At 50.5% G+C, this 23,389-nt stretch overlaps 9 protein-coding genes across 9 annotated transcripts; 7 read left to right on the top strand and 2 right to left on the bottom strand.

The window, feature by feature from the left end:
- The first annotated feature begins 300 nt into the window (after positions 1-300).
- On the top strand, positions 301-2,370 carry F5J12DRAFT_516830 (L-Aspartase-like protein). The gene is made up of 4 exons (XM_051739821.1): positions 301-705; positions 788-1,790; positions 1,846-1,964; positions 2,038-2,370. The coding sequence occupies exons 1-4, from the start codon at positions 385-387 to the stop codon at positions 2,074-2,076; spliced, it is 1,482 nt and encodes a 493-aa protein (XP_051602140.1). The 5' UTR covers positions 301-384; the 3' UTR covers positions 2,077-2,370.
- Positions 1,986-4,512, top strand: F5J12DRAFT_516715 (uncharacterized protein). The gene is made up of 10 exons (XM_051739819.1): positions 1,986-2,572; positions 2,625-2,832; positions 2,876-3,145; positions 3,203-3,444; positions 3,496-3,559; positions 3,611-3,759; positions 3,811-3,988; positions 4,064-4,197; positions 4,252-4,294; positions 4,350-4,512. Exons 1-10 carry the CDS (start codon positions 2,484-2,486, stop codon positions 4,398-4,400), a joined length of 1,428 nt encoding a protein of 475 aa, XP_051602139.1. The 5' UTR covers positions 1,986-2,483; the 3' UTR covers positions 4,401-4,512.
- Positions 4,513-4,763: 251 nt separating this feature from the next.
- Positions 4,764-6,753, top strand: F5J12DRAFT_815802 (glycoside hydrolase family 61 protein). The gene is made up of 7 exons (XM_051745047.1): positions 4,764-4,787; positions 4,845-5,212; positions 5,293-5,439; positions 5,497-5,641; positions 5,704-5,939; positions 5,987-6,128; positions 6,179-6,753. Exons 2-7 carry the CDS (start codon positions 5,060-5,062, stop codon positions 6,364-6,366), a joined length of 1,011 nt encoding a protein of 336 aa, XP_051602138.1. The 5' UTR covers positions 4,764-4,787; positions 4,845-5,059; the 3' UTR covers positions 6,367-6,753.
- A 1,199-nt stretch (positions 6,754-7,952) lies between these two features.
- Positions 7,953-9,896, top strand: F5J12DRAFT_516658 (uncharacterized protein). Its single transcript, XM_051739817.1, has 13 exons — positions 7,953-8,255; positions 8,310-8,323; positions 8,372-8,522; positions 8,571-8,827; positions 8,881-8,921; positions 8,978-8,996; positions 9,049-9,076; positions 9,134-9,155; positions 9,215-9,250; positions 9,303-9,327; positions 9,377-9,463; positions 9,516-9,563; positions 9,614-9,896. The coding sequence occupies exons 1-12, from the start codon at positions 8,103-8,105 to the stop codon at positions 9,523-9,525; spliced, it is 843 nt and encodes a 280-aa protein (XP_051602137.1). The 5' UTR covers positions 7,953-8,102; the 3' UTR covers positions 9,526-9,563; positions 9,614-9,896.
- F5J12DRAFT_815788 (CAS/CSE protein) lies at positions 9,851-13,746 on the bottom strand. Its single transcript, XM_051745046.1, has 15 exons — positions 13,457-13,746; positions 13,234-13,404; positions 12,797-13,177; positions 12,681-12,743; positions 12,517-12,633; positions 12,034-12,462; positions 11,826-11,972; positions 11,640-11,773; positions 11,471-11,586; positions 11,255-11,411; positions 11,114-11,205; positions 10,757-11,060; positions 10,521-10,700; positions 10,315-10,458; positions 9,851-10,243 (listed from the first exon to the last, which is right to left on the bottom strand). Exons 1-15 carry the CDS (start codon positions 13,658-13,660, stop codon positions 9,919-9,921), a joined length of 2,964 nt encoding a protein of 987 aa, XP_051602136.1. The 5' UTR covers positions 13,661-13,746; the 3' UTR covers positions 9,851-9,918.
- Positions 13,747-13,788: 42 nt separating this feature from the next.
- Positions 13,789-15,303, top strand: F5J12DRAFT_911612 (uncharacterized protein). The gene is made up of 3 exons (XM_051749045.1): positions 13,789-14,548; positions 14,615-14,788; positions 14,838-15,303. The coding sequence occupies exons 1-3, from the start codon at positions 14,021-14,023 to the stop codon at positions 15,147-15,149; spliced, it is 1,014 nt and encodes a 337-aa protein (XP_051602135.1). The 5' UTR covers positions 13,789-14,020; the 3' UTR covers positions 15,150-15,303.
- Positions 15,033-17,340, top strand: F5J12DRAFT_516545 (uncharacterized protein). The gene is made up of 2 exons (XM_051739816.1): positions 15,033-17,131; positions 17,186-17,340. The coding sequence occupies exon 1, from the start codon at positions 15,300-15,302 to the stop codon at positions 16,911-16,913; it is 1,614 nt and encodes a 537-aa protein (XP_051602134.1). The 5' UTR covers positions 15,033-15,299; the 3' UTR covers positions 16,914-17,131; positions 17,186-17,340.
- Positions 17,341-19,252: 1,912 nt separating this feature from the next.
- On the bottom strand, positions 19,253-21,604 carry F5J12DRAFT_815770 (WD40 repeat-like protein). Its single transcript, XM_051745045.1, has 8 exons — positions 21,232-21,604; positions 21,073-21,182; positions 20,645-21,016; positions 20,171-20,589; positions 19,952-20,112; positions 19,431-19,900; positions 19,340-19,381; positions 19,253-19,281 (listed from the first exon to the last, which is right to left on the bottom strand). The coding sequence occupies exons 1-6, from the start codon at positions 21,560-21,562 to the stop codon at positions 19,584-19,586; spliced, it is 1,710 nt and encodes a 569-aa protein (XP_051602133.1). The 5' UTR covers positions 21,563-21,604; the 3' UTR covers positions 19,253-19,281; positions 19,340-19,381; positions 19,431-19,583.
- A 170-nt stretch (positions 21,605-21,774) lies between these two features.
- Positions 21,775-23,314, top strand: F5J12DRAFT_890442 (transaminase; the record flags this gene model as incomplete). The annotated part of the gene is made up of 3 exons (XM_051747411.1): positions 21,775-21,990; positions 22,045-22,216; positions 22,269-23,314. 3 exons carry the CDS (start codon positions 21,775-21,777, stop codon positions 23,312-23,314), a joined length of 1,434 nt encoding a protein of 477 aa, XP_051602132.1.
- Between the last annotated feature and the right edge of the window lie 75 nt (positions 23,315-23,389).

The following is a 23,389-nucleotide window of genomic DNA, read 5'->3' as shown; positions in this document are numbered from 1 at the left end:
TAGGCTCATTATGTACGGCAACTAGTCTGAAACCATTTTTCCGACGGCACGACTCAAGACTAGGCCCGCTATCTGCCCACCCGAGAGTCAACGTGACCTCGCCGTAATCTTAGCCACAGTCTTATTAAAATACACCGTCAGTAGCTGGGCGTGCAACAAATGGTTCCGTCGGAACCTCCTGTAGATGCACATACGTATATGATAATGTTCTGCCTTCTCTGGTGGGGTGTTCCCAGTCAACATCGGGTGTCATGCTGGCTTCCGAGTAATAATAGTCAGGGTTCCGTCGTTTCCGCCTTCGTTTTATTTGTTTCCCAGGGACTCTGACATATCATCGAAGCTCGCCGGATGCTTTGGATCCAACTATAGCAATCTAATACTACTATGAGCGCTATCTTTCAAAACATACTATCCCACCCAGAGATCGCAGCCATCTGGTCAGATACCGGACGGACTTCATTCTACCTCGAGTTCGAGCGTGCCTTGGCACTCGTGCAGGCAGATCTGGGAATAATTCCTAGGGAGGCCGCAGATGCGATAGCAGAATTCTGCAGTGACGTATCCAACGTTGACCTTGAGGACCTCAGGGAACAGACCGAGAAAATCGGTTACCCTGTATTAGGTCTAGTCAAGCAAATCGTGCGCCATGTGAATGCCAAGGCGCCCGGTTGCGGTGAATGGGCTCACTGGGGCGCTACGACCCAGGTACTTATACCCACAGGGCCTTCATAGATCGCAGTGGGCCCCCTGATTAGTACCTCGGAACTGACATATTATATGTATGTAGGACGTTACGGATACCGCTACGGTCCTCCAACTCCGCCAAACCGTGGGCATCATCACCGCCTCACTTGATGCGATCATCATCAATCTTCGCAGTCTCGCAAATGCTCACAAAGCCACGCCCATGGCCGCAAGAAGCAACCTCCAACAAGCTGTTCCCATAACTTTCGGTTTTAAACTTGCTCGTCTCTTGTGCACGTTCCAGCGACACCATGAACGACTCTTACAACTCAAACCTCGCCTCTTCGTCCTCCAGTTCGGTGGTGCAGCCGGCACTCTGGCTACCCTTCCCGCTGACAAAGCTTTGCAGTGTCAGGCAGCACTTGCACAAGCCCTCCAGCTCGCACCTCCAGAAATTGCCTGGCACACAGAACGAGACCGGTTCGCCGAACTGGCTGGGTTCTTCACGCTACTTTCCAGCACCTGCGCCAAGTTCGCATTGGACATGAAACTTCTCATGCAATCGGAAATTGGAGAAGTGTCGGAACCATTCTACGAGCATCGCGGCTCATCCTCTACTATGCCACAGAAGAGGAACCCCATTTCATGTGCATACGTATCTGCCATCGCAACTGCAGTGCGGCAATATTCGACCACCATTTATGAAGCTATGGTCGCGGACCATGAACGCTCAACAGGGCCATGGGAGGTTGAATGGATTGTTTTACCAGAAATTTGCACTCTAACAGGTGCTGCCCTTAAACATACACGAGACCTTGTGGCAGGTTTGCAAGTCCATCCCGAAACTATGATGAGGAACTTGGACATCACCAAAGGAGGGATCGTTGCGGAGGCTGTCATGATGGGACTCGCGCCACAAATCGGGAGGCAAGTGGCGCACGACGTGGTGTATGAGATATGTCGGCAAAGCACAGAAAACAACGTGGACTTGCTCCACCTCCTGTGTGCAGACGAACGTGTGATGTCAGCAGGACTTTTAAAGGCGCGACTTGAACAACTGTGCGATCCGAAGAACTACTTAGGCCTTTCGGTCGAGATGGTCGAACGTGTGTCAGATAATCAGTAGTCCGGTAACTTCTGCTAACCATGCACCTATGTAAGTACGTAGCGGACATGAAAACCCCCCCGGAGCTTTTGAAGATTTCAGAGAACCTTTGACATGGAATCGGCTACCGGTCCCAGCCGACCTCTGGGAAACGACGCAACCTACTCGAGTTACGGTAAGCTGTATCACCGCCGGAGCCCACTAGGCCATCACCATCATGATGTACTAAAACTCCGTCGGGACATTAGAAGTCGAAGGGATCGCTGAAACATATGATCTTCAAATAGCCCACCATCTTCCCAAGGTTTTCTGGATGGCGTATTCCAAAAACTGTCGACTTCCATACGATACACTGGTTGCTGTACATGGGCGCGCACCGATCAGACACGACGTACTCGAACGGCTCCAGTCCAACTCAATTTGGGCTGAAGCATGCAAATTTGTCGATCATTCTTTCCAAGTGTGGACCATCTTATCTGCCATGATGCATGATATGCCTTGCGGCTTGACCGCCGAACCATTACAATTGTGCCATTGGTTTCTTGCAAACATCATACTTTCAGGGGGTGGTCACCCACGGGTCCTCTTGAACACGCTGTGGTCATGGGTTGCAGATTCCAGGCTCCCATCGATAATCGCCGTTGAAGTATAAAATGGAGACCGCTTCAGATCGTCTCTCAACACTAGCGATAACATGGCCGCACCTTCAAGCTTCAATGACTACGTCCAAAACCATACGGACGCGTTTATCGATCGTCTCAGGACTGCTGTAGCTCACAAGAGGTGCGTACTCCTTTCCTTTGTCCGCTTCCTCCTCCGCTACACTATCATACAGCGTGAGTGGCGATTCCACGTTGCGCCAAAACCTCATCGATACGGGCATCTGGCTCAAAGGGGAGCTTGAGAACCTAGGCGTCACCGTAAAGCTTCATGATCTTGGAATGCAGGACAATCTTCAGCTTCCTTACCTTGTATTGGGATCTATTGGAACAGACGCAAGCAAGAAGACGGTGCTCGTCTACAGCCATTATGATGTGATGCCAGTGAGTGATATTACTTCGCTGGGCGACAAGCTAAGAAATGCAGGCGAATGTCTGGACAGGTGAAGGCGACCCATTTACCCTCGATGTGAAGAACGATAAGATGTATGGGCGTGGTTCGACTGATGACAAGGGTCCTGTCATGGGATGGCTAAATGTATTGGAGGCACATCAAAAACTGCAACTCCCTCTCCCGGTGAACATCCGCTTCCTTTTCGAAGGAATGGAAGAAGTCGGAAGTCCTGGCTTGGATAACTTTATCGTCGACGAAGTAAATAATGGCGATTTTTTCAAGGGAGTCGATTGCGTGTGCATTGTACGTTCCGTCATAATTTCTTTGGCGACACGGCAGTTTTGTCATCATCATCCATAGACGGACAACTATTGGCTGACCACCCGCCGCCCGGTGTTGACTTACGGCGTCAGAGGCATTGCCTACTTTTCCATGGATATCACAGGGGCCAAGGATGACATGCATTCTGGGCTATATGGACGAATGATACACGAGCCGATGACGGATATGGTAAAGCTTCTCAGTAAGCTCGTTGAGACCACGGGGGTTATCACCGTCCCCGACATCGAGAACCAAGTACCCCCGCCGTCAGATGATGAGAGGTGCTCGAGTTCTATATATACCTTGCCCGCTCAACTCACCAACTTGAATAGGGAATCCTATAGACTTATGGATTACCAGCTGAGTGACCTTTGGAAAGATACTGGAGACCGTAAAGTGAGTTTATCTCCAGGTCACATACGATGCATCTGATCCGCCATCCTGTAGGTTGAACTTTCGGAAGACACCGCTGAACTCTTAATGGGTCGTATGCGGTACCCGTCGCTTTCTATCCATGGTATCAGAGGTACCTTCGACACCAATGATGGCTTAAAGACGATAATCCCCGCCAACATTTCTGCGAGGTTCAGTCTCAGGTAAGTTCCTTCGTGAATGATTGTTGTGCACAAAGGAACCTACCACGTCAGACTCGTTGAACCATTGACACCTAATTATGTTATTCCTCGCGTTACCGCTTTCCTAAAGGCGGAGTTTGCGAAGTTGAATTCGAAGAACGAGATAGAAGTCAAGTACGAGGGAGGCGGCCTACCATGGGTTGGAGAGCGTAATCATTGGAACTACCAAGCAGCGGATGCTGCCACCCAGGTACGTGCATCCGACATGTTTGGAATGGAGACAACTGGCCGTTTACCGTGAGCGGCGGTCTTCCATGCCTGACAGGCTGTTTGGGGGAGTAGTCTGTATCCCAACTACGTTCGCGAGGGCGGGTCAATCCCTGTTACCTTGACATTTAGCGAGAAGCTCGGCAAAAATGTATTGCTCTTACCTATGGGACAATCTGACGACGGTGCTCAGTGGGTCGCATCACTAACGAGTCCTTGTCATCCCCTGACTGCGCGCATTTACAGCTCCTCACTTGAAAAGTTGGACATCAGCAACTATATAAATGGGGTACTACCTTTGTCTTGCTGCACGCTGTAACGTCACGCTGACACATTGGTGGCAGACCCGAGTGTTCGGCGAATACCTATACCAGGTTGCCAACGCTCAGACATGAACGCGTGATTAATAGTACGATGACTCCGGAGATGAACGGATCTGTTACTTTCGTGCATGTACTTACCACTGGACCAATTGAACGTGTCGAATGCGGTTGTGCGAAGGTGAACAATGGAAAGGAACGCCGCATGTGAAAAGGCATGGAGGAACAACTGGCGAATTGTCATATCAGACAAGTTTGGTCCATGCGGTCGAGATGCAGTACTCAGTTCCGACGCACCGTCAAAATGGCCGCAGCCCAGTCGTGACGGAGGTCAGACAATGCACGCCAGCAACTTCATGTGCGGTTTTCACGTGGCATGTAAAATCTGGTCTGCACTTGTTTTGTGCCCCATTCGCCGGTGACGCTGTTGAGTGAGTATGTGCATGGTATCGACCAAAGTTTCTATGGCGAAGGTTAAACGTTTGTTTGCTCGTGCTAGAACAAAAGCAGAGTGCTGACTAATCAAACGAAAGAACAATATGCCGCTACCAACACGGGGGTTCCATTGTTCAGCTCCACATCACAATATTGCCATGCAGAAGTTTTCATTCAGAGTGCCCTTTATAAGAGCGGGCATGTCCACTGAAAGGTTGTGCTGTTCGCTTCCACATCCCTCGCTCCCTTCGTATTCCATCTTCCTCCCCGTTGAGCGGGTTTTCTTCTCTTGAGCAACTATGATTGCTACCTTCAATATCGTATCTTTCTTATTCTTGCTATTGCCCGTGTCCGTGTCGGCGCACGGTTATGTAGGATCCGTCACCATCGACGGGAAAGTTTATCAGGGCAACGTTCCTGGGGGTACCGCCAATCCTAGTGTCATTCGACAGGTACTGTGTTCTCACCTCGAGGATCCCATATCCTATCGCCGGACCCAGTCACCCAATCTAACGCATGCACCTTTCGACAGGTCTCTACTATCGACCCCGTTAAGGGTGCCACTAACCCGTCCTTGAACTGTGGAATGAACGCTACCATGGCTTCGGACGTCGCCAACGCCAATCCCGGGAGCCAGATTCTCGTTAGTTGGGTCGGTGGTGCTACTGGCGATTCGGAGGTACGACACAGAATCCGATTTCACATCCACTCGTGCGAATGATGGATGTTCAAGTAGTGGCCGCACAACGTCGGACCTATTATGCATTACATGACCCAGTGTAGTGGTTCCTGCTCGTCTTTCGATTCCACGAGTGCCGAGTGGTTCAAGATCTCCGAGCTGGGACTCGAAACGAGTGACACGTGGTATCAAGCTAATCTGGGTTCGTGATATGCCCGTTCTTTCTATTGCTCGAGCGTCTCACGTGTCTCAACCGATTTTCAGACGTTGGACAGCCTGCAAATGTCACCATCCCTTCCAACATCGAGCCTGGTAATTACTTACTGCGCTCCGAAATCATCTCCCTTCAGATCGCTACGTCGGTCGGCGGGGCCGAGTTCTACCCGGCCTGTATCCAATTGACAATCGGAGGTTCAGGCACTGGTGCTCCGCAAAGCAACGAGGTGTGCCAATTTCCCGGCGGCTACAGTGACACGGATCCCGGAATATACACTCCCAACGTAAGCATCACTACCTGAATTTCGTATGTATACTCACGGACGCATAGATCTACAACCCTCCAATCACCTACACCTTCCCAGGTCCCCCTGTTGCCGGTTTCGTAAACGGAAGCTCGAGCTCTGGTTCTGGCTCTGGCTCTGGGACGACATCAAGTCCTGCGGCTACTGGCTCACCGACGTCTTCAATGGGTACGTGCTATTTCTCATTTCTATATGCCCCTCCTCATGTCACATAACAGCGCCTACTAACACATCTTCCGTATATGCACCATCATCGTCCACTTCTCCCTCGTCCGTCGCCAATACCGGATCGACTTACCCATCTTCGTCTCCGTCCGCAGGAACTAGCCAGACTTGTAAGCGGGCTGTCAAACGAAGCGCGAACCAGCAGCCACACAGACGTAGATCCGCACGGTGGCGTCACTGAACACTCCGGTGCCTCGCTGCTGCTGACGATGGAAGCGCAGCGTGGTCTGTGCGAGGTCGGTCCTGCCATACCGATACGTAACCGTAACTGCTTGCTGTGCAAGCTTTAGCAGCCAGAGATTGTCCCGCGGGCAATTTCATGTAGCAACTGTTCTTTACTTGACACCGTTCGTTCTGTAGTTAGCTTCACGCATTCATTGTCGTCGTTCAGTGAGGCGTGTTCTTGTTCGCAGGTCGTGCTAGTCGCTCTCTCATGCACACGCTATGTCGTCACGATGTATTTTTACGCCTAGTCTGCATCTGCTGGCTTGATAGGTTATTGTAAGTTGTACTTACAAGCCGTGATAATGTTATTGAAGACCAATTTGCACATAAACATACAGAGAAGTACTAATTCCCTCGGAGTTCCTGACGGACGCATCTTAAAGGGCGAAAAAGATGACGTTTTCCTCATTAATACAAATGGTCATAATAGACTCCACCACAGGCAAATATTGTCGATGGCCGAGGTTGACGATGAGGTCGGCCTTCTTAGCGATGGCGACCGGAAATTAAGAGTCATCCCCCTGGTCTCAGGACAATTCATGGACAGTAACCCCGAGCATAACAATGGACGACTCGAGCATGGCAAGGAAGTGCATTGTTGGTGCACGGACCGTCCCACTGCTTCGGAAAACCCAATTATCTGGCATAATTCGCTGTCAGGGCCGGTGACTTGCACATTTCCAAAAAGACTTGAACTTGTAGCTTGAAGGTTCTTCCCGCGGACCTTGTGGATGCAGCCATCGACTCGAGCACCTTGTGGTGAAGACACGTTTCGTATGTCTTGAAACCTCTCCTTCAGTTCCGTTGTAGCAAGTGGCCGAATTTCTCCCACATCCGATGGCATGAGGGGTATATGAATGTCTCCGTCCCTTATTCTCTTACATCCAGTTCCCAATCAATATACATATGTCACAAATAATGCGTGTAATCAGGAACGAATGCGCTCGTTCACCATGCTCAGCTTACTGCTTCTGTGTGTCATGGAATGGAAATGAGTTCATACATGTGGACTCGATGTGTGCATGAGCGGGTCGTGAAGGTGTCCTCCCGGAGCTTTATTCCATTCGCTCGGATCATTGTCGGACCATGCTTGCTTTGCGTGCATGAGTTGTCTTCCGCATTCACTGCTCCCCCGCCGATGCACGTATGGAAACCTGGTATCTGGTAGTACGGTGGGATGGAATGGGTGAGCGGACAGCGACCACCGAGTCGAAACCGTTCGCAACATGGACCTGGCGCAATATCTTTTCCGTGCCGTGCAACTCCACCAATTGGCACGTACCAGCACTTCAAGAAGCAAAGCCAAGGAATTACAAGTATTAACCACCTCATGATACATCGATTAGATCAGGCAAGTCGTCAATACTGCACCTGGATCAAGCCCTCTAACTGGCGACGAATAGCATATGGAGTAATGCAATATGGCAACCTGGCAACGTTTCCCCCGGTTCGCGGACACCTATCCCTATCAGACTAACTCTGAGTGCTTGTGAGTGCTGAACCACAAAAGTGTGCTACTCCCCGGTCGTCATGGATGCGGGACGCCTTCCGTTGACATATAATCGTTGGGGTGAAAGCAGACTCCCGTGACCTGGCACCGTGAGTCTACACAGCTTGGTGATCTCACTATCGCAACTGGGACGGCAGAAACCCACTGGAGAACGCCTCTCTTTCGACATCCTCTCTTTCCGTATGAGTTCTTTCCAGGAGTTGGAATTCAAGAATGCCGTTGCTCCCATTACTGCCGGGGTCGTGGTATCAGCAGTCTTATTTGGGTGTGCCATCGTCCAGACGAACTCGTATTACAAGAGCTTCCCTGCTGATAGCTGGCTCCTGAAAGCCCTCGTAAGTTGCTTTTACTAGCCTGACCGTGGTCCCTGACCTATCGCCCTTCGTCAGGTTGTAACCGAGATGTAGGGCGTCGCGTCTGCCAGTATGGCCGGTTACTCAATGTTCTTAAGGCTACTTCAATTAGTGCGAACTGCATTGCTCACGACTGGGATATGGCAAGTGGCAGTAGTTGACTATGAACAATCACAACTACAAGTCTTCATTCCCACATCTTTGGCTACTGTGATAATTCTTAGTGCCCCGATCGCATTCTTAGTACAGGTAAGGAGGTTTTCCTCGCTACATGGGGAGGGATTCAACCTCGGGCAGGCAACCTTTTCAGTGCTGCTATATAGACTTTCCCGGCGGCCAATACTTTTCACTATTCATTTATTCCTGACCGCTTCGCGATTCGTGTTACATATCGCAATCGGCGTTGCGTCCTACGGTACGAGAAATACGGGAGAATTGGTGCAGCAGTGGTACTGGTGTATCGTGGCAATCCTGATTCTCTCAATCATATGTGATACGTTCGTCACCGCTTCGCTCACTCACCGGCTGAAGATACAGAAGATAGACTCCACCCAGTGCGTCATCCGAAGTTGATGTGGTCTGTGTGCGGATGCTGATGTAGACACAGGCCGTCGGAAGTTATTGATCTTATAATCGTATTTACTTTCGGTAAATTCTCCAATTTGTTTCTACCCTAGTTCCTGATTCAATTGAACGCGCCGCAGCTACTGGATTGTTGACTAGGCGGGTATATACTCATTCGTTCGGTCGCTTGCGCTAAACAGTTCCATTACAGTGCGGCCGAATTAACTACAGTCGTCTGCGTAGGTTTCAGTATAGTTTGCCTTGCCTTGGTCCTGCTAATCATAGTTACAACACAGCTCTGGGCACTACCGGGAAATTGTGCGTTTGACCTTTTCGGACCCTCTGTATGCAGTTCCTCTAGACTACAAGCAATGCAGGTACCTGGATGTCACTTTGGATCGCTGTGTCTGGCTGTGAGCGTTGATTGTTTCGTTCCGCGACGGAGCTGACCGGACCACGGCGAAGTGTATACGGTTTCTTTCTTAGCTGCGTATGTCGCATTGCATATGGTCCTGTGACCCTTCTCACCATTGTAACAGGCTCAATCAACGTGGACACTTCTGTCAGCTGCTGCCGGGTCACGATTGCGGGTGTACGAATTGGACGGAAGGCAATGCGCAGGGTTTGTCAGTGATCGCCTGCTCGGGAACTGTCACATTTTAGGCTGACGCCTTTCAGCAAAGAGTAGTTCGGATTGCTAATCATCAGACTGTTTTTGGTATAAAGGTATGGACAGTGACATTTATTGACAAATTGTCTTCATCTACCCCGTGCAGTGTAGGCGTCCAAAAGTGTACCTCGGGAGATGGCAATTCCAAACTGCAAAGGTTCGCAATCTAAGTAATACACCTACATTTGCCCCTGGTACGCAATGGCGAATTCCTGGGAAGTTGAGCACTGCGAAAATGTAACTTCCCGCTCACATTTTGTGGTCCTCACAGCGCAGATAAGCAGTATCGTATTCTCCTACATTTAAGCATGCCTTGCACGACGCAATGATACTTTTTATCGATTCCCTAATCGATCACTATCTAACTACACACTCATTTCCTCACCACCGCGTTTACCAAATGACAGACCTTCATTGAATAACAAAGCCCTCTGCTGCCAAACTCTGTACGAACGGCTGTACAGTACCTGGGTCGCACGAAGCCACTAGTGCACCGGCTCTGGTCCTGGACAGTGCCCGTCCGAGGAACTCCTTCGGGTCCTTGACGTACGCGACAGGGTCGACAGTGGCACTCTCGGCGGCCGCAAGGCGAGAGTACGCAGCTTGATACCCTGCAGTTTGCTCTTCATAGTCAATTTCGGTAAGACCTGTGGCGGCGGCGGCGTCTTCTGTAGAAGTCTTGGTTAGATATTGCGGTTCGTTGAAGAGCTTCACAAGTGCTGTGAATGCAGACGGCCTACAGGATACCCAACGCAAATAATGTCATCGACATTCACTGGGATATGAGTGATGCTTTGTAGTACATACCAGTTGCGCGAAGCAGGCTCCGTGAGCATTACTTGGCTCTCGGTCAACATTCGCGTTAAGCCAATAGCGGCGACCTTGCGATCTTTGTGTGGCATTTTTGGAACTTGCGGAATGATGAAAGTCGTCAAGATCTGCGACCACAATCTGCGAGCGTGCCGGATAAGTGACGTCATTTGCAGAAAGCAATCAGAAAGTTGGAGGCATACTGAGGTTGAATGCCTTCAACGGTAGATATGACATAATTTGGACCAAGACCCTCGACGTTGATGGCCATTGTGAACAGTAGGAAATGGGAGAAATGGTATGCGTATTTATCGGTTTTGCTCGTCTGCAACCTCGTGAGAAGGGTCATGAGCAAGACCCTGAAGTATTGTTGCAGGTAGGTACTGTTACAGAGACGCATGGGGTCAGAGCATATGACTGGTAAGTCGTGGGAACGTACGGAGGTACGTGTAGCATAACCCCCTGCAAGAGCTCAAAGCCCCAAGCATCGTTGACTTTCGATGGTATAAGCCTTTGCTGAATGATGGCAAGAACTGATACTATTTGGTTCTTCGTAACCATTTCGTTCGCGTCGCGCGCAAGAAACGCTGTTAAAAGCTTGACGAGACCAGGGATGCTACCCTTCTGTTGCCACGGCGCAGGCATGAGGAGGAATGGAAGGAGAGCATGGTATTCGGTTGGAACGCTGGTAGTATGCATATCAAGCATTTGGGCCAGAATCTGGAAAACATAGGGGATATACTCTATACCACAACTCTTGAGTACCGAGAACTCGTGGAATTGGAATGAAACATACGATCGATGTCTTGTTGAAGGATGAATGTAAAAGGACCGAACAGTGCTTGTTCGAAAGTTGGCAGGGTTGAAGGAGTACCGTGGACAACGAATCTGTATGCGAGAGTTGTCAAGAGCTCCGTTTTGGATACAGTAGACAAACCTCATAAGAGCCGATATACTCTCGAAAATATACTGGTCGAAGTTGGGATTGCTTGGGTTCCTGGAGATGACACCAAGAATAGTAACGAGCTTCTGAAGGACTTGCTGGTATAATGGGGTCAACGTCTGTCGTGCCGTAATAATTATCCTCATAGCACCTGTGTCAAACGTAGACAGTCAGTAGGACTCCTCCGAGATAAGTTAAACATTGATGCACATTTCATGAGGTGGTCATTCTCCGCCACTTTCTCCGGCGACCCTGCTCCCTCGATCTTTGTTAGGATGACACCGAGCAGGTCAGCAGCAAAGTCATGAACGTCTGCTTGGGAGAACCTTATACAAGATCAGTGTGGGCGAGGAAGCAAACTACGGCAAAACATGCTCACATGAGCTGTGAGCCCTTTTTTATGGACAAGATACGATCAATGGTGATGGCAGCATATGTGTATGCAACGTAATTATCCGACTTCAGGTGGTTGATAAGAAGAGGCAAGACAGATAGTAGTTGCTCCTTCGTTAACTGATCAAAGTCAAGGGTCACATGAGGAAACCAACAAACCAGCGCCACTCACCTGGTTACGGAAGGTTAGAAGGAAGCGGATTGCATCAACTTGCAAAATGGGGTGCACGCTGCTTTGGGCGGCCTGCAGATCTTGGAACACATGGTCAGAGAAGAACTTCACCACATCAACTTGTGCGTTGATTGAGGTCACACCCAGCTGGCGTCCAAGTCAGTTTCCATGGCTATCCGTATCTGAAACACTACCCGTATATTCTCACCTTCGCCGTAGAAGTTTCTGTTGCAATAGCGGTCAGGAGGTATACAGCACAGTCTTTAGACTTCCAGTTTTGCGCAGGGTTAGAGTTGTACTGCTGTAGGCCAGTGCTGATCCACGACCCCACAATCTCAGTCGCTTCAGTCTGGTATCCGCTGCCAACCAGTGCCTGCAGTACATCTGCTGCGGCCTGCCGTCTCGTGGATACCTCTGCTGATCCTGCCCCGCCGGAACCAGAAGGGAGTGCCAGGTCAAGACGGATGAATTCAAGTGGATCATCTTCAAACTGTTCCATCTCGTGGTCACGCAAACCGACATTCGGCACAACGACTCCTTGCACGAGAGAATGTATAATCTCTTTGGACGAAAATAATGGTTTGTAGAAGCCGGATCGGATTGCCGACGAAACAAAGCACAGGGCTTGGGAGACAAGCTATGGGTAGAAGACATGAATCGCAAGACTTTTGGCAGAGTTTCTTTTTCTTACTTGGTCGTTGGCTACATTGGGAAGTTTGTTGGACCCAACAAGTTCCCATACACCTTGAACGAACGACTCGATGGTAGGTGAACGAGTCAGTTGGTCGGAGTAGAGTTTGATGTAAAGCTAGACCTCCTCAGTCAGATGCGTTAGCGGATGGAAGTAATACGAACTTCGGCAATTTCAAAAATGACTGTCTTCAATCGCGCGGGAAGGGAAGGGTTGACATCATCAGGCTGCATGGGGGATCTTGAGAGACTTTGAGGTAAATGGTAAATTGCAGACCCACATCTCCTCTCAGTTCAGGGGGATCCCAGGTCAGGAAGCGGTGGAACCAGCCGACGTTCGGGGCAAAGAATTCTTCATGGGAGTCCTCAATAGCGGGGGGGAGATCTTGGCAGGTGAAATCGTAAAATATCTCTGCTAGAAGGATCTGTGCTTGTGTCACAAGACTGAGATTAGGGGGAGAGGGTGATGAGCAAACGATCGTTGCTGTCTGACGGAAAAGGAGGAGGAATGGATCCATGAAGTGTGAGATCACAAAGTTGATCTCCGTAAAAAGTGCGTCTGAGCGCACTTGCGGACGCCATTGCCGAAAAATAGAGTGGGCAGTCTCGAGAACGCCGATATTAACGTTATAATCTGTTGGAGAAAGAGACATTACGAGTTGCTTTTGAATCATGTCAGACTCGGACACCATTGCGAAAGAGAAACACGTAGATGTACATCAATGAGATTACTCCATTTTGCGGGGAAGTCGAGTTCTGCAATGAGCGCGACTGACTCCGCGATTTGTGCACGGATTGATTTTTCTGTAGGATCAGAAAGGGCTATCATTGTAGGAACCAATTCTGATCGAATGGCGGATTTGTCTTGCTCAGACAGAGGTGCAACTTCCTGTGGCACGATGTCTGAAGCGTGTCAAGTCGTCAAAGAATGAAGGACCGACTTCTTCCCATCTAAGCTTGGTAATATTTTTTAGATATATTCCCCCCGCAAGTCGGATCGAGCGATCTTGTGTCTTGTCGAGTATAAGACGTAGCAGATGAGTTAGGAAGCCTTGCTGGGGAGTAAGTTGATCGAGCTGTTGCTCTGCCTGCTTTCTCGTCGCGGGCTGCAGCGATGCTTGAAGTAACGATGCAATGTCGGCCATCTGGCTGTCAATCAATCAGTAGGATGATGTGTAGCAGAGGCAAAGTCGTTGTAGTGCCACTTGGAGTCCTATCAGACGCGACCGCGTTCTCTGTTTGTCGTTGTTTGCAGAATCACTAGTCTTAGACTTTCAATTGGGAATTTGGGATGTCCCAAAGCCGAGCGCTCCGTGTCAACCTTGCGACAAAAAGGTAAAATGCCGATGCGCACACAAGTAGGGGACTTGATGTGCACCGAGAATGGGTATTGTTCCACTTCCGTGGACCTGCGCCACTCCATGCGTTGTCCAGCCTTTCATCCTCGTGGTTAGTCTAGTAAGGCCCTTCCGTCACATCGTACTAGCTTCTTGCCCTTGACCACGATGAGCATGACTAGTCGTCCTGAAACCGACCCATCATCCAGACTTTGTCGTTACTATTCTGCGGGACGTTGCAACAAAGGTTCAGATTGCAAGTTCTCTCACGGAAACGAAGGGTCTCTGGCACCCCCCTGCGAGAGTACTTCTACCAGTGCTATTGAAGTAGTTAACTCCCTCGCAACTCGCTCCAGGGACGAGCGCCGGAAACCCTGTCACTACTGGAAAGCGGGCAACTGTAAAAAGGGTTCAGACTGCAAGTTCTTGCATGAGAGCGAAAGCCCTCTGCCGTCTAACCGTGGGGTTACCTCTACTAGCGCTGCAGAAGTGGTTAGCACCCCCGGTACACCCTCACAGGATGATCGCCCATCGCCCTGTCGCTACTGGAAAGCAGGAGGATGTAAAAAAGGTTCTGATTGCAAGTTCCCACACGTAAACCACGATTCTCCGGCATCCCACAGTGAGAGTGCCTCTACCAGCATTGGAGAGACGACGAGAAATCGCAACAAGAATTCTATTGCGCGCGACACCAAGGTATGTGGTTTCTATCTCATTCAACCGACATGCCGATTAATCCGCATCAGGCACTCAACAGTGAAGGGTTGGAGTGCGATGGTGTCCCAGGAGTACAAGCCCGAACGTGTCCTGACGGCTCTCGTACTCCGGGCGATACGTTTCAGCAGCCTCATTGGGGCCATAGCGTTTGTCGTCTTTGGAAAGCGGGTACTTGTACTCGAGGGGATAATTGCTGGTATCTCCACGCCGATGATGTCTGTTTATAACTACTTTGCCTGCTGGTTTCCGAACTTACAAAATTGCTTAGATCCCCACCGATTCGGAGGCAGCACAAAAAGAGGCGACCGAAACGATTGGCTGGGTGGTACAAGGCTCTATCGTTACCTATCGTGCAGGTCTAGACATTGCGGGCCTTATCTCCGGTTTCGAGTCATGCACCCTGCGTGTGAAGAATATTCCTGCAGACGCGAAGGAAGATGAAGTCTGCGCATTGGTGACACAACAAGGAGTGGATGCCAATCGCTTCCACCTTGTCGGCATCAAGAGTGGAGGCGGAGGAAAGGTTGAGGCCGAAATCATGACCGATGAACGACTAGGACGGATTTTGTCCACTGATTGAATGGAACGATATTCAAAGACAACGAACTGAAAGTCGAAGTTTCAGCACCCAACACATTAGAGGGAATGACTGCGTCATCGGTGCAGGATCCCACTGTTTTGACTCTATCATGGCATTCCCCTGCTGTGCGCTATGCAGTAACGTACGTTGATGCAGGCTGCCGCTCAGGCTAAAGTTCGTGAATTAAATGGCCACACCTACAATCATCGTCGCATCAAAGTTCAAATGAACAACGAGGCTTCCGGCCCACTTGCACCCCGTACCGTCATCATCAACAACCTCCCCCCAGAAACAGATGATGCTGAAGTGGTGACATTTTCTGGATCAAGTGCCGTGAAACAGCTGAAAAGCACACCCGTACTTGGTGTTGATCAAGTCGAAGACCGTCTTCGTCTCCTTGCACCATTCACTGTTCGTCGAGGTTTTCGATCTATCGACTCCTCATCGATACCTGACCCAAACGGGTTCCTTTCTATCCGTGCTCGTTTCCACTCTCGAGACGATGCCCTGATTGCCCATCAATACCTCGAAGCCATCAGATATGGCAAACAAGTTGGGATGTGGCTACGTGTCCCGCATCCAATGGATTTTACTATATCGCTCGACCCAGAACAATACAGCGCACAGAAACCGCAGTGGGACGCTTTAATTGGTGGCCTCGGAGATCCGAAAGCCTGTATGTTGAACATTTACAAGCATGGAGCCACTGTACGCATACGCCTAAGCGGATCTCAAAATGATGCTGTTGGTGCGTTGAAGGTCAAGGTCGAGAATCTCGCTAGAGGTGAAACAGTGCAGGGTTGGCATAGGACTTTGGCACACCCCAAAAACAAATTTTCAAAGCAGGTTCTTGTCGAGACTGGAGCATATATGCGAGTAGACCGGAAGACGCAAGCGTTGAAGGTGTATGGCTCTGCAACGTCGACCGAACGTGCCCGAAAGATGATCAGCGAGGAACTCGACAGACTGTCCTCTGCCGACTTCACTACCACGGTTCCTAAGCCAGCAGTCCGGAGTTTAATCAACGAAGGGGGCCTGGCTCAACTAAAGGAAACATTTGGCGAGGACGCTGTCAAGTTCGACATAACATCCAAGAGGATCACCGTCTCCGGTGGAGAAGAAGCGCGGCTCGCATTGGACAGTATCGTCCGCACCGCAATGAGAAACAATCAAAAGCACTCGACTGCATCACAAACCGAGACAGCTTGTCCCATTTGTCTTGACGATATCTCTATCCCGTTCAATCTGGGATGTGGACACGCTTACTGTGTCACATGTTTGCGTCACTTCCTGTTATCCGCTCTTGAAGCCTCCGAATTTCCCCTGCGATGCCTTGGTAATGATAGCCGTTGCAGTATCCCCATTCCTATTCCAAGTATCAAACGTTTCCTCCCACCAGCGTCGTTCAACCGTTTACTCGAGGCTGCATTCACCTTCTACCTCACCAGGCATCCAAACGAATTCAAGTACTGTAAAACCCCTGATTGCACGCAGATCTATCGTTCCACCGGTTCTGAGGCTCAGGTGACCCTCCGTTGCCCGTCCTGTTTCTCGGTCACATGTTCGTCATGCGGTGAGTCGCACGACGGGCTTCAGTGTGCCGAAGTCAGGCGGCGCCAAGCGGAAGAGGAGGAACGGCAGAATTCGACCTGGGTTGCTGCGCAAGGCGGGCGCGTCAAGAGGTGTCCACAGTGTAGCGTACTGATAGAGAAATTGGAAGGATGCAACCATATGACGTGCAAGTTGGTACTTTTGACTTGTTAGCCCATAAGACTGCTAACTCGAACAGTTGCGGTGCTCACATCTGCTGGAGATGTATGGGAATCTTCACCAGGGATACCATATATACACACATGCGAGAAGCGCATCAAGGCATCTATGATAATGAACCTCAATTATTCCAGGGAATAGATATCCTAGAACAGCATCAGCTCATGCAGCAAATTCAGCAAGAGAGGGACAGGGAGGAGCAGAGAATTAGGGTAATGCAAACAGTTCGAGCTAGGGGAAGGCAGGAAGCTGAATTGACCCAACAGCATCAGCTCATGCAGCGGATCCAACAAGAGAGGGACAGGGAAGAGCGGACAATTAGGGTAAGGCAGGAGGCACAGCGGGCTCGGGAAAGGGGGGAAGCCGAGCGGGCAAGATTGCTTCAACAAAGAGAGGAACTATTGAGGCGCGTGCAAGAGCAAGAGCAAGAGCAAGCGCGGTCGCGGGGCGGAGGTTGTTTGATAATGTAAATTTCTGGGGTAGTTGCACCCTAACAGCTTTCCATGCTTTCCGCCTTGATCCCACATTGTGGACAATCGCTAACTGTTAGTCAGAACCTGTATGAGTACCACCTTATCTCTTAACACGGAATTCGTCGTTGTATTCTACACTTCAAACCAGAGTTTGTGTTGGATTCGAGAGCTAACATCGCATCTCGGTGGTTGCGTGTGCACAACTCACGCTCACGACCTGAGGCGTTGAAGTATAGGGGTAAGCACTCCTGAGCTTGCAAGGGCGATTCTCAGGCTTGTTCAACCAACTTCGCCTCGGAAGCGCGCAACTTACGTTTTGAATCAGCGGCCACCTGTCTTGGGCATGCTCGTGGTAATTGGCAACGAGCGAGAGTTCGACATGTGGCGAATTACACGTGTCTCCAGAGCCCTACAGCATCTCTTGCCATAGTACCATGAGTACCACCACCATCCAAGTCGAAAACCGCGCGCCACTGCCAGTTGGCCATTTTTATGCACGGGGAAGCCTGCCCGTGGGGTTGGGCAGCGAGGACGCGGGGGAAGAATCATCAAGAGTAAGTACTCACGCTGAACCTTCTCTCCTGAACTGGTTGACCCTGCCATCGTCAGGAATCTACTGCCAGTTCATGTGGCCACTCTGCAAGTGCATCTAGCGATCCAGACGGAGCGATGACAGAAAGAGAGACATTCGAGACAATATCTCGGTTGGTCCAAGGTTCCATCGTCACTTATACAGCAGGGCTAGACATTCTGAGCCTCACCACTGGTTTTGAGTCATGCACCTTTCTCATCGATAACATTCCCGAGGACGCAAACGGTGGAGAGGTGCTTGCGTTGTTTGCACGAGGCGGTCTGGACGTCGACCAGTTTTATCTTGTCGGTATTCAGACGGCTGGCGCGGGGAAGCTAAATGCAGTGATCGTAGCCGATGCAAGAACTGGAGGAACCTTATTCACCAGTTCGGTTGATCTCAGATACAGGAATGACGTATTGGGAGTCGACATTTCCGCACCTTTTAGTTCCAATGGCACGAATGGATCGTCGGTGTGCGATGCGACCGCCTTAACTGTAGCCTGGCGTCCCCGCCGTACGCAGTTTGTCCCACAATACTTTGACGAAGCCTCCGCACTGGCCACGGTGCAGGACTCGATTAGCGGAAATTTCGTTCGCACTTCCCTTGCTGAAACCACCGGGAATGTTGAGCAAGTATGTCCGATTTGCTATGATAATACCCTGGAGCCCGTGCAGCTGGAATGCGGACACACCTACTGTTCCGCGTGTCTGCGCGACTTCGTTCTGTCTGCCCACGAGATCAATGTATTCCCCTTGAGATGCGTTGGGGATGATAGCGGCTGCAACACACCTATTTCCATCCCCACCATTCAACAATTCCTCACACCAGCAGCTTTCAGTCGGTTGCTCGGTGCCGCATTCACCTTCTATATATCCCAGCGCCCAATGGAATTCAGGTTCTGCAAAACGCCAGACTGTGGCCAGATCTACCGTTCTACACCTGCTGGCGCTGTAGCAGTGACCCTCCGTTGTCCATCTTGTTCTTCAGAGGTTTGTTCAGCGTGCGATGATGAGCACGGAGGGGAAACGTGCGGAGAATACCAGACACGGAAGTTGGAGGAGCGCGTGGACGCGTGGATTAATGATCAAGGAGGGATTGTGAAGAGGTGCCCACAATGCCGTGTACCAATAGAGAAAATAGAAGGATGCAATCGCATGACGTGTCGGTCAGTGTTCTCCTCCGTCTCCACAAGCAAGTGCCGTTCAGGGCTCATACAAGCGAACAGATGTGGAACTCATATTTGCTGGAGGTGTATGGCAACCTTCGCTGATGTCAATGCTGCTTACGGCCATTTACGAGATGTACATGGGGGATACTAGGAGGATCAGCTGGCCTATGCGTAGAAACTAGCACAGATATTTGTCCATACTCACTGATTCGATTCGGCGTGGGCATGTTGCATGTTTCAATGCATCCTGTAAAATGTTAATTATCGCATTTGACGGAAATGGTAACGTAATGTACTGATTCGTGAGCGTAGATACCCAGATGGGTAAACGTACCAAGTTGAATGATTCTACACTTAGAGTCCTGAGGTGGGTGTTGTTTCCGTGAGAGGACTTCTATGAGTGCTAGAAAGCCGCAAGCTGTATAGTCGCCCGAATACACGATGACGTACTATGGAGTCCGCGGAGAGAACACCATCACGACCGTCGAATTCGACACACCCTCTTTCACACGTAACCATCGCCCTAGTCGATGCTCTTGGCCTATTCCTGCCACCAATAATATCGACTCGACGCCTGTTATTTTCATTGTCTTATCTGTTGAGATTTGCGATTTTTTTGCCCAAGTTGTGCCGCCAAGCCCACCCTTCGGAACTGAGAGTAGCTGTAAAGAGTTCACTACCCCCAGCACTTCAACAGCACCAACAAGGGAGAATGATCTAAGCTTGGAGTCAAGCTTCCATATCCGGATCTGGCCTTCCCAAGATCCTTTATGAACGTCAGCAGAGGGATGCAACCTCAGTAAAGCTGCCCTCCTACCTGATACAAATATGTCCGAGTATCGAAGGCATGCTATCGATGTTATCCAACGCGGCGTCCGCACGATACCCTCGGTGGCAGACTCGACTTCGTGAAAGCCATGGCATATTGCTTGAGTGAATATTGGTTTCTTTTTTCCCGTGTTCCATAAACATATCGATCTATCACGTGGTGATCGTTACCTTTCATCGTCTTTGCCAAGAATAAACGGATACATACCCAGTATCGCCCCCGCTTATGAAATTGGTTTCGTCTATCAGTGCGACACATTCGATGCTCCCCTCGACGAATCGCTTTTGAGGGTCAGAACCTGTTTTTGACTTGGTTTGCTGGCCCGCTTCTCCCTCATCTTCGTGCCCCTCAAACGCCCCCCCTTCGAGCAGCTCTCTGATGGCACTTTTCCCGCCGCCACGGAACACGAGTTGGCTCTCTTCGGGTATTTTCCAATATCGGATTGTTCTATCTCGTGCACCCGCTGTTACGGCCGTCTCTCCCCGAAGAGAATCCAGCGATACGATGGTATCCTGGTGACCAAATAGGGTTTCGACGTATCCCATGACGGATAGATCGTAAAGCTTCACGGTACGGTCGAAAGAGGCTGAATAGAGATGTTTCGTGTTCTTCCGAAAAGCGAGATCCTAATATTATTAGTGGACAGGAAACTCGCGGTGGGTAGGTGTATGATGTACATACAGAAATCAAGTCTTTGTGACCGCCAAAGTTTTTAACCCATTGATCCTTGGCGGGATCCCATATACATATTTTCCTATCCTTTCCAGCGCTCGCGAGGTATTGACCATCGCTCGACACGGCCAATGCCAAAACCTCGTCCGAGTGTCCCTCGAGATCCAGAGGACTAGCTTTTTCCTTTCCCTTACCCTTCGCGTCAAGTCGTTGTTTGTAAAAAGTAGCGACTTTAGCGCTAGTTTTGAGGTCCCATTTGTTAATATGGCCTTCCTTCCCCGAGGTGAACAACCACCTGAGATCCTCGGTTGCTGTAGCAGACGTCACGGAGAAACGATGACCTTTGCACCGTAGCTTGGAAGTTGGAGCAGTGAAGTCATACTTTGGTTGAAACGTTCAGCAATATGTCACACTTTTGCATATCGCAGTGGACTCACTGAGTCTGCTATGAACAGATGGACCTTCCCGGAATGGTCCAAGACGTCTTGACGAAGTCGAGCAGAGATCAGTTCCTTGTCGATTTCAGCCGCGTCATAATCCCCTTCAGCTTGAATGACAGTGAGATAGACAAGGAGTGAAAGGGTATGGGGACGTACCGAGACCTTCCTTGACGTTGTCCAAGTAAAGTTTTGCGAGTCGCAGTCGTTTCTCGGCGGGTGTCTCGTCTACGTCCTCGTCCCCACTGGTCACTGGTATGTCTTCCGCACGTAAGTCGAGATCGCCGATGTCAATGCCATCCTCGTCCGTCCTGTCCGATTCCAATTCCTCATCCTCGACCCTCTTCTGTTTCCCTGACTTTGTAGGACGCATACCGTTTACCTTGGCAACTTTGACATGCTTTTCTTTCCGTGCTATCTTTCTGGTCGCATTTCCCGTGCTTGCCGTCCGCTTTCGCTTTTTCGTCGTCGCAAAAAATGGGTCCTGCATGTGTCCTCATAACCCGCGCACCCGAAAAATCTCGCAGAGAGGTGGCAAGTGCCGAGGATATCACGTGCAGCATATGAGTGTCCACGTGACGATCCTTCTCTGTGTTCCTTTCCGAGTCGTCCCCGAGTGTGAGGGAGATGTCACAGCCAGGCAGCCTATTTGTATCCCCGCTAGCACGCCTGTTTCTGTCTCGTCCCTTCCGACTCCCTCCAATGCGTCCACTCACCGTAGACTCACTCAATCCAGCCGTACGCAGCGTCCAGTACGCTGTCAGAGGCGAACTGGCCATCAAGGCTGAGGAGCACCGCGTCAGACTCAAGGAAAATGGCGCTGACCATGGTCTTCCATTCGACCGTGTTATCTCATCCAACATCGGGAACCCTCAGCAGAAGGGACTGGACCAACCCCCGATCACTTTTGTCAGACAGGTGTGTTCTAGTCACCATCTCGCGGACACTGGCGGGCGCTGATTTCCTCCTCAGGTCGCTGCACTGATGGAGTGGCCAGACCTTGCAAAACTTGCACCGCAGGTGTTCCCAAAGGACGTCCTCGCTCGTGCTAAGGAACTCCATGAGGAAACCGGCTCCATCGGCGCCTACTCACACTCTCAAGGCGTCCCCTTTATTCGACAGAATGTCGCAAGATTTATCAGTGGTATGTCTTTGGCACGTGCCGCATCCATGCCTTATACTGACTAGTATCGCAGATCGGGACGGATATCCATCCAATCCTAACCACATCTTCCTTACGACAGGTGCCTCGGCCGGAGTGTCCCTCCTGATATCAATGCTCATATCAGAGCCGAAGAAGTCCGGTGTCCTTATTCCCATTCCGCAATATCCCCTCTACACAGCAACCCTTGCTCAGTGCTCTGGCGCCGCTATCCCGTATCACCTCGATGAACCTGCCGAGTGGTCGACTTCGGTTGACGAAATCAGAGCTGCTATCGACAAGGCTGTCCAAGACGGCATCGAGCCGAGAGCTCTCGTCATCATCAACCCGGGTAACCCTACTGGTGCACTTCTCAACAAAGAGACGCAAGCGGAGGTAGTCAAGCTGTGCGAGGAACATTCCCTCGTTCTCCTTGCAGATGAAGTCTATCAGTCCAACCTCCACCGCCAAGCCACCCACCCATTCACGTCCTTTAAGAAGGTTGTTCGTGACCTCAACTCACCTGTTCCTCTTGTGTCATTCCACTCGATATCCAAGGGTGTGACCGGTGAATGCGGTCGGCGGGGAGGCTATTTCGAGTGTACGAACCTGTCCGACGACGTCATCGCCATGATGTACAAGATGGTTAGCGTCACACTTTGTCCGCCTCTGCAGGGTCAGATCGGAGTGGATTGCCTGGTCCGCCCGCCGAAGCAAGGCGAGGAGAGTTACCCTCTTTGGAAAGAGGAGACCGACAGGATACACAAGGCCCTCGCAGAGCGCACCGCAACTATGTCCGCACGCCTCAATAAGCTGCCTGGCGTATCTTGTGTTGACTCTCCAGGCGCACTGTATCTATACCCCAGGATAGAGATACCCGAGAAGGCGATTGCGGCTGCCAAGGCTGCAGGAAAAGAGCCCGACGCATTTTATGCGCTTGCTCTACTAGACGCTACTGGTATTTGCGTCGTGCCCGGTTCCGGATTTGGCCAGAAGGAGGGTGAATACCACTACCGCCTGACGTGCCTGTGTCCCGGTGTGGACGAGTACGTCGGCAAACTGGAGAAGTTCCACCTCGACTTCACGAAGCAGTACTCGTAATAGATTCCCGTAGATGCCTAGAGTAGGCTTAAGATTCCCTGTTGACACATCTTTTGTGTATCACCTTTCAGCGTA

Source organism: Pisolithus orientalis (assembly GCF_024613125.1).
Source record: "Pisolithus orientalis strain OTSU chromosome Unknown F5J12scaffold_7, whole genome shotgun sequence".
Taxonomy (NCBI): Eukaryota; Fungi; Basidiomycota; class Agaricomycetes; order Boletales; family Pisolithaceae; genus Pisolithus; species Pisolithus orientalis.
The sequence above is the reverse complement of the archived record's forward strand: the minus strand, read 5'-3'. Positions and strand labels throughout refer to the sequence as shown.

Excerpts from the sequence above, each read along its gene's own strand:
- F5J12DRAFT_911612 (XM_051749045.1), top strand. The coding sequence starts at position 14,021 with ATGAGCATGACTAGTCGTCCTGAAACCGACCCATCATCCAGACTTTGT. Across the intron at positions 14,549-14,614 it reads CTATTGCGCGCGACACCAAG|GGTTGGAGTGCGATGGTGTC; the intron begins GTATGTGGTTTC and ends TCAACAGTGAAG. Across the intron at positions 14,789-14,837 it reads TCTCCACGCCGATGATGTCT|ATCCCCACCGATTCGGAGGC; the intron begins GTTTATAACTAC and ends AAAATTGCTTAG.
- F5J12DRAFT_516545 (XM_051739816.1), top strand. The coding sequence starts at position 15,300 with ATGCAGGCTGCCGCTCAGGCTAAAGTTCGTGAATTAAATGGCCACACC.
- F5J12DRAFT_516830 (XM_051739821.1), top strand. The coding sequence starts at position 385 with ATGAGCGCTATCTTTCAAAACATACTATCCCACCCAGAGATCGCAGCC. Across the intron at positions 1,791-1,845 it reads TTCGGTCGAGATGGTCGAAC|TACGTAGCGGACATGAAAAC; the intron begins GTGTGTCAGATA and ends CACCTATGTAAG. Across the intron at positions 1,965-2,037 it reads CGCAACCTACTCGAGTTACG|AAGTCGAAGGGATCGCTGAA; the intron begins GTAAGCTGTATC and ends TCGGGACATTAG.
- F5J12DRAFT_815770 (XM_051745045.1), bottom strand. The coding sequence starts at position 21,562 with ATGCAGGACCCATTTTTTGCGACGACGAAAAAGCGAAAGCGGACGGCA. Across the intron at positions 20,590-20,644 it reads GTCACAAAGACTTGATTTCT|GATCTCGCTTTTCGGAAGAA; the intron begins GTATGTACATCA and ends TAATAATATTAG. Across the intron at positions 19,901-19,951 it reads CTCGGACATATTTGTATCAG|GATCTTGGGAAGGCCAGATC; the intron begins GTAGGAGGGCAG and ends ACGTTCATAAAG.
- F5J12DRAFT_815802 (XM_051745047.1), top strand. The coding sequence starts at position 5,060 with ATGATTGCTACCTTCAATATCGTATCTTTCTTATTCTTGCTATTGCCC. Across the intron at positions 5,213-5,292 it reads ATCCTAGTGTCATTCGACAG|GTCTCTACTATCGACCCCGT; the intron begins GTACTGTGTTCT and ends ACCTTTCGACAG. Across the intron at positions 5,642-5,703 it reads GTGGTATCAAGCTAATCTGG|ACGTTGGACAGCCTGCAAAT; the intron begins GTTCGTGATATG and ends ACCGATTTTCAG.
- F5J12DRAFT_516715 (XM_051739819.1), top strand. The coding sequence starts at position 2,484 with ATGGCCGCACCTTCAAGCTTCAATGACTACGTCCAAAACCATACGGAC. Across the intron at positions 3,146-3,202 it reads GAGTCGATTGCGTGTGCATT|ACGGACAACTATTGGCTGAC; the intron begins GTACGTTCCGTC and ends CATCATCCATAG. Across the intron at positions 3,560-3,610 it reads AAGATACTGGAGACCGTAAA|GTTGAACTTTCGGAAGACAC; the intron begins GTGAGTTTATCT and ends GCCATCCTGTAG.
- F5J12DRAFT_815788 (XM_051745046.1), bottom strand. The coding sequence starts at position 13,660 with ATGGCCGACATTGCATCGTTACTTCAAGCATCGCTGCAGCCCGCGACG. Across the intron at positions 11,774-11,825 it reads TTCTAACCTTCCGTAACCAG|TTAACGAAGGAGCAACTACT; the intron begins GTGAGTGGCGCT and ends GACTTTGATCAG. Across the intron at positions 10,244-10,314 it reads GAGCCTGCTTCGCGCAACTG|GCCGTCTGCATTCACAGCAC; the intron begins GTATGTACTACA and ends GGTATCCTGTAG.
- F5J12DRAFT_516658 (XM_051739817.1), top strand. The coding sequence starts at position 8,103 with ATGAGTTCTTTCCAGGAGTTGGAATTCAAGAATGCCGTTGCTCCCATT. Across the intron at positions 8,523-8,570 it reads CGATCGCATTCTTAGTACAG|GCAACCTTTTCAGTGCTGCT; the intron begins GTAAGGAGGTTT and ends AACCTCGGGCAG. Across the intron at positions 9,077-9,133 it reads AATTAACTACAGTCGTCTGC|CTCTGGGCACTACCGGGAAA; the intron begins GTAGGTTTCAGT and ends GTTACAACACAG.